The sequence below is a fragment of the Synchiropus splendidus genome, chromosome 3, assembly GCF_027744825.2.
Source record: "Synchiropus splendidus isolate RoL2022-P1 chromosome 3, RoL_Sspl_1.0, whole genome shotgun sequence".
Taxonomy (NCBI): Eukaryota; Metazoa; Chordata; class Actinopteri; order Syngnathiformes; family Callionymidae; genus Synchiropus; species Synchiropus splendidus.
Window position 1 is genome coordinate 10,518,806 of NC_071336.1, and position 6,562 is coordinate 10,525,367.

The 6,562-nt window shown below is 45.5% G+C and overlaps 1 protein-coding gene across 4 annotated transcripts in view; it reads right to left on the minus strand.

Annotated features, from left to right (window-relative positions):
- kirrel1a (kirre like nephrin family adhesion molecule 1a) overlaps window positions 1-6,562 on the minus strand; it is a 35,724-nt gene extending 29,162 nt beyond the window's left edge. The window contains exon 1 of one of the 4 annotated variants that reach the window (XM_053859741.1): window positions 6,180-6,562. In XM_053859741.1, the coding sequence (XP_053715716.1) occupies window positions 6,180-6,222 (43 nt within the window). In that variant the 5' untranslated portion in view covers window positions 6,223-6,562. The remainder of the gene's footprint in view (window positions 1-6,179) is intronic. The other 3 variants (XM_053859743.1, XM_053859740.1, XM_053859742.1) reach the window with 3 other exon arrangements.

Consider the following 6,562-nt stretch of genomic DNA (forward strand, 5'->3'; position numbering starts at 1 on the left):
GATGCGGCATCGTCACTTAGTGAGCTTGACTTGCTGAAGTTCAAACCGTGTGGTGGTTGGTGCCAAGTGGGTTGTTGATCGACTAGGATTTTCCCACACAATCAGTTGTCTTTAAAAGAGAAAATATCTTGTGTGGACAACCACCAAGCTTCACTCCAGTCAGGTCAGAACTGGAATCAGCAGCTACAACTTGCATCGGCCCATAAACGCTGGACAGTAGTGGACTGAAAAAAATCTGGTCAGATGAGTCTCGATTTCTGCTTTGACATGGAAGAGGCCGAATTTGAAAGTAAGAAGAAAGCAGGTATCCACCCTTCCTTGCCTCAGTGGTGGTGATGCTGGTGTAAGTTGTGTCACACTTGGGGCCCATCAATTAATCACTAATACTGTTTAAAATAATACTTGAGTATTGTTGCTGACCACGTCCACTCCTTCATGATGAGAGTATCTCCTCATGGCAACTTTGGATGGATAACTTTACCTAAATGCCCCTAAAAAAAAAGCGAATTTGGCATGGGTTGGAATGGTAGATTGGCATTTTGGGCATCCAGCCGACACGTCTGAAGCAGCTGAAAGATGCTTTGTCAAAATGGAGCTAAATCTCAGGAAATATTTGATGATGCCACAAAGAATTGAGGCAGTTGAAGGCAAAACCCAGACTGGCAAGGTGGGTACGAGAACATGTGATCTCTTTGGTTCATATATACATTAAACCTTCGGAGGCAATGTGACACAAGTGAATGAAACAGAAAGCCTAGGAAAGAACACAACTTTCAGTCATCACTAAATACATTTATTGACCACCGTGCTTGATTACACTGTTTTGCAGAACTGAGTATTGTTGCCAACAGTCTTCGACTTAACTGTGTGGACAGCAAAAAAGAAAAAAAAAACTCTGTTATTTGTGGGAAGATTTACTTGACATTTCTTGGACTTCAAATTAATTTTGCCCCAGTGAGAATCTCCCGAAGTTTAGAAAGCACTGAATTGGATCCAGATTTCATCATCGTTAACATCACGGGCTGGACTTTACTGGGGCTGGGGGTTATGAAAAGGACCTCGGCCGAGATTCTTTGCACCGTCTCTGTCAACAAGGAACACAAACAAACTGACCAGAGGTCCTGGGGGAGAACTGGGGAACAGATCATCTGTGTGTTATTGTCCTAATGAGTGTATACGCCAATGATACTCGCTTGATGTTTATAATTCAGCCTGCGGGCAATTATTTTACATGGCGAGGCAGCAGAACCGAGGTCAGAGCGCTACCCTCATGCTGTTATGTCAAAGATGGATGGAGAGAGTCAGCCCCCACCCTCCATTCCCCCCCATACCTCACTCCACCTCCCTGTCTCTCCCTGTCCCTGTGGAACAGCAGAAACTGGGCGAGTGGAGAAATGAAGTGACATCATCAGTGTCAGCTACATTCCTGCGGAGGGAGGAAGAGAAGGAGGGGGTAAGGAAGAAGGGGGAAGGGGAGACAGTTCCAAAACTTTTGAGGTTACAGGATCACCTACCTACCCTCCCCCTCTATCTATTCTCCATGAATGTCGCCACTGTACCTCATTTTTTTTCATCTGCCATTTTGCAGTGCTAGTCCCACACTCCTTTGTCTCTCACCTCCATCACTTCACCTGCCCTTCTCATACCACTCCTTTTCTTCACCCCATTTGACTAAGATGACACCAGGACCTTTCTATTCCTTATATTCATTTTTCTGACCTGTCCATCAACACCGTCTTCAATCTCAGATCCTTCATCCCACCCGAAAGCCTCCCCCTTTCCCCTGACATAAACATTCTTTCTTCAGGCGCTTATATTACGCCACCTCCTCTCCTTCATAACCCTGTTTTAATTCAATTGCTTTCCCTCGTCACCCCCCCACCTCTTTCCACTTTTTTTCAGTCCCCAACATGAAACCCCACCTCCTCCTTCTTTTCCCCCCTTCCTCCTCTCTACACCGACCTAAGGAATGCAAGAGCCACATCTGGAACTTATTAAAGAAAAAAAAAAAAAAAGAAAAAGAGAGTCCGGGGGTAAGATGGAAAGAGGACGGACGGGGTAGGTGGTGGTGGAGGAGAGAGGGGAAGCCAAAATTCAGGGGGGAAAAAAAGAGTTGAAGGGAAAAATGAAAGTCAGGGAAATGTTGTGATCCAAGTTAACTGTAACACTGATTCATGCGCACGAATCGCGATAAAAGTTGTGATCCTTTGATCTAGCCACGGCCACATTCTGTCCTTAGTGAGGGGCCAGTCAAGCCTGAGTAATGGTCCCTTTCTCTATACCACACACTCCCCCCTTCCCCAGTCTCTCGCTTTGCCTTTCAACCCCCCCTCACCCTCTCCGATCCGATATTACAATACAGCCTGCCCCCACCACTTCACCACCTCCAGAACAAACAACCAAGAAGGAGCCTGGCTTCACCCACCTGCCCGCAAGAGTACCCCTCTTTGTCCCAAAGACTTTTCCCAACTCCCCTTTTCTTGCTCGCCCCAGAACCACAATAAGTGAGTTTTAAAAAACAAAACAGTTACGTTGTTCTCACCGCAAGTTCAGCATGTAAACTTTTGATTGAATTAAACTGCATAATTAATCAGGCGACGATGGATCAAGTCAGATCAAATCTTTGATGCCCCAAAAACAAACACATCAGCTTAGCGACATAATCAACATGTCACACGTTGACAAACACCCGCAGGGAGAGATATGCCAAGTATTTGTTGAATGAAGGGAACCGGAATGTGTCCAGGGATAGATGTGAGCTTCGCGGATTTGTTCGGTGACTGGTTTCCCTGACTGATGTCTGTTAGAGCCACTTCTCGGTGAATAAAATTTGACCCAAATCCATGTGCTAACGCTACAATGCTCCTGGAATTGCATCTTGGGGAAATTAAAAGCACATTTCCTTTTCCAAACAGAACACTTCAGAGCTGAGAAGGAACATGATTTGTTATCGCTTCACTAGCCACATTATACTTTTAAATCGAACAAACTCAACAGTCGTGAAATACTAGCATTTACGGTACACCGAGCACTGCTAACACAGCTAAGCTGTCCTTGGTTTCACACTTGTGAATCCAACTTTGATAAATCCAGGACCTACACTTCTACTTTTAACTCCTACAAACTATTCATCAAGCAAATGAAAAAAAAAATGAATACATGAGCAGCTGAAATCGATTATTGTTTCATGCTAATGCGACTGTGACACTTAGATGTGTGCACATGGAATCAACAGAGCTAATGTACACGTCTTCACTAACATTTACACCCCATGCATCAATATTGAACATACTGACTGCAGACTGACAACTATACTATGACTAATACTTCTGCAAGCATTAACAGCCCAAGACCAGCGTTCACGTCCACAGCACTGAAACCAATGACCACGTTTACATTGAGCACTAACAGTTTTGAGATTCTCCTGCACTCAAATTCAACCACTGTAATACAACTTAAATTCTCATTGTATATACTGTATGTGGCACAAGTGTTCACAAAACATGTGCCAGTATCCACTCCGCCCAATCCTTTACATGACTACTTCAACTCCCTCAGGATTTACTCTTGTGTAAATTGTGGCAACATTTACATCGTACATTGTAGCAGTTAGTTATTCACACTACACGCATCAACGCTGCTACTGCAACCGCTTATGTGGTGGGACCTAACTTAATGCTATTAAATTAATGCCAGTATACTACAGGGGAATACTAAGCTTTTGCCATATTTAGTGTTACAATTCCAACCAAAATTTTGGTTGCCATTACATCTGAACCTCAATCTTTCTTTTTAATCTGGTTAAGTATGCCACATTATTCAATCTAATTCAGCCATATTTCAGTGACCGTTTTACGAAAACAGAAACCTTTTCAAACGTGTGTGAGAAAATTCCGTCCCGGAAAAACAACCATCCCCATCCATGACGTACTGTATTTGGTTTGCGTGCTTCAGCTGTATTGTCTTGGTTCAAAGACTGAAAGCGGAAAGAATTGAATTTGTTGAGATGAGAATGTCAAACGTCAGGAATGCGTAAAATGTTTAATCGCAGTGATGAAGCCTCCATGATTCATCTTCTGTCATTTCACGCTTCTCCGGCCGAGGGGTGAAACGTCTCTGGGGAGAGTGGGTGGCTGGTAATGGAGAGGTTACTGGTGCAACTCCAGGCACCCCCGGTAATACTTACACCACACATGTTTGCAGCAGAATCTATATGTGGTGGAGTGAGTAGGCTTTGTGTGGTGATGCGATTTATGAGTAAAACATGATCAGATAAGATGAAGTGGGCCTTGATTTTTTCCATCTATAAAACTGGAAGAGCTTCTCAGAATATGAACTATAAAAAAGAATAACACCAATGCATGTTGTTGACACAACTGCGTACAATAGCACAGTCCAGTCAAATACAGCATAGTACAACAATCTGACATTCATTCAGTTCAGAGGTTCAGTTCAGAGTGACAAACACCGGGTGATGCCACATGTCATGTTGTTCGCCAACATCGATTGAAGGGGCTCGAGGAGCAGTCGCAGAAGTAGAAGGTACCGCAACATATGCAAATATGCAAATGATCTTCAGTCATAGTCTGGATTCGCCCCATTGCTTCCACCAGGAGAAGGAGGCCTTTTTGAAACCCAACATATAAAGAGGACCAATACAACCGATTCCTCTTTGTCCAGCAGAGTCTCCACAGAGTGCCAACTCCTCACTTATTGATCTGCCCTACGAAACTTGTTTATCCAACAGGGTTGTTGCTCCTCAGTCATGAACAGATTTACAACCACCCATGAGGGGTTTATACAAAAGTCATAGGAAAATAAAGCTTTTAGCTCAGCTCATTTTTGCCAATAATGGACACCCAAGCAAGACCTTCACGGATGATCTGCCCAATATTCCATAACCAGAAGATACAATGTAGCGGATACATCATTATTTTTTCTTTGACTGTGTGACATCAACCAACAGCATACATGCCTTTCAGCAAATCTGATTTTTCCTTCCTGACGCATATGACGTCATGCTGTTTGGGGGACAGATGGATAGCTTTCTTTTTGCCTCCTATCTTTGCTAACGAAAGACCCTGACCCTCAGATGAAGATTCATTGTCTCCAAGAGGATTCCAGCGAGCAGCAAGACGGTCACAGCAGCGAGCTTCCTCTGCTAAATATGAACAAAATTTTGCACAGGTAGTGAACATCTTTACAAAAAAAAAACCTTTGTCCATCTCATAAACATTTTGCGATGGAGTCCTTATTAGCTGCGGCGTTAACAAGCATCCTCTCATTACCACTTGTAAATTACACGCTGTGGAATGCTCTCTCTGTGGTGAGGAGATGAGGAGATAAGATATTTCAGCCCATCCTTCCTCCTCTTTGTGTCACAACGAACAAAAACACACGCCTTTGAGCCGTTACACGCTCAGCCCAGCGCACATCAAAGATTCAAGTCAAGGTTGGAGATATAAGGCTGCTGTGTTTAGGTCAGTTTGTGGGCGACAGCCTTTGGCTGAAGGGTCATGTGCCACCACAAGTTTGCACCTTCACTAGCAGATGAGGTGACATCATCCCTTTATTCCATGTACCTTTCCCCGCACCGCCCTCCACTCTCCATTGGACACGCCTCCTACCTATGATGGACAGGCGAGGTAGACAATGGAGGGCACACACTCATATGCAAACAGGTCGCTCAATGGAACCACAAGCATCCTCTTCTCTCCTCCATCACTGTGTCGCCTAGCAACAACATCATCATACCTGACACCCCCCGCAGGTACAAAGGGATGCTGCGGTGAAGCTGGGGATAATGTGTTAGAGGGCGTAGTGGGACAGGTACGAGCAGACGGCTGAGGATGATGATGAGGATGAAGGTGGAGGGTGGTTCAGGCGGGACTCGAACACTGTCATTCCTGTCACGTCCTCTGCACTCGTCGACTCGTCAGGGGTTTGTAACAAGCAGGAAAAGGTCGTAGTAGAACCGACACACGTCGTTAGGAACACACAAATACACAACGTGTTTGCACGCTGCGGAGAAAAACGCGTGCGGATGGTGTGAACATGCAGGCGCGCACACGGTGAAGGTGGGCTCATGCAACACACACACGGGACCAACGGAGTCCTGTTCATGGCTGAGAATGATGACACACGAGGACGAGCTGGTTCCGACAGGTTCGGGAACTCACCGGTGTGGAAAGTCAGCAGCAGAAAACTCAGCAGCCTCTTCATGGTTCAGCCGACCAAGAAGTCCGTTATTAGCTCACGGTTCCGTGAGGACCGCATCAAAAAGCGATGACAACGACAGGGGTGACGACAGTAACTGTTGTAATTCCGCCTCCCTTTTGGAATGACTCGTTCGGGTCTCACACCATCTCTCTGCGTGTTTGGGTCAAGCCCGCTTCTCTCCTTCGCTCCTCAGCGACTCGCACTTCTTTGCTGCTGCTGCTGCGCTCCTTCACGCAAGGGTCGGTGGCGGCAGCAAGAGCTTCCGGTGCGGAATTTCAAATTAAACTCTGTTGCGCCACATGGCCCATTGTGCGCTGCACGCTGAGTGGAGAGCACATGCGAA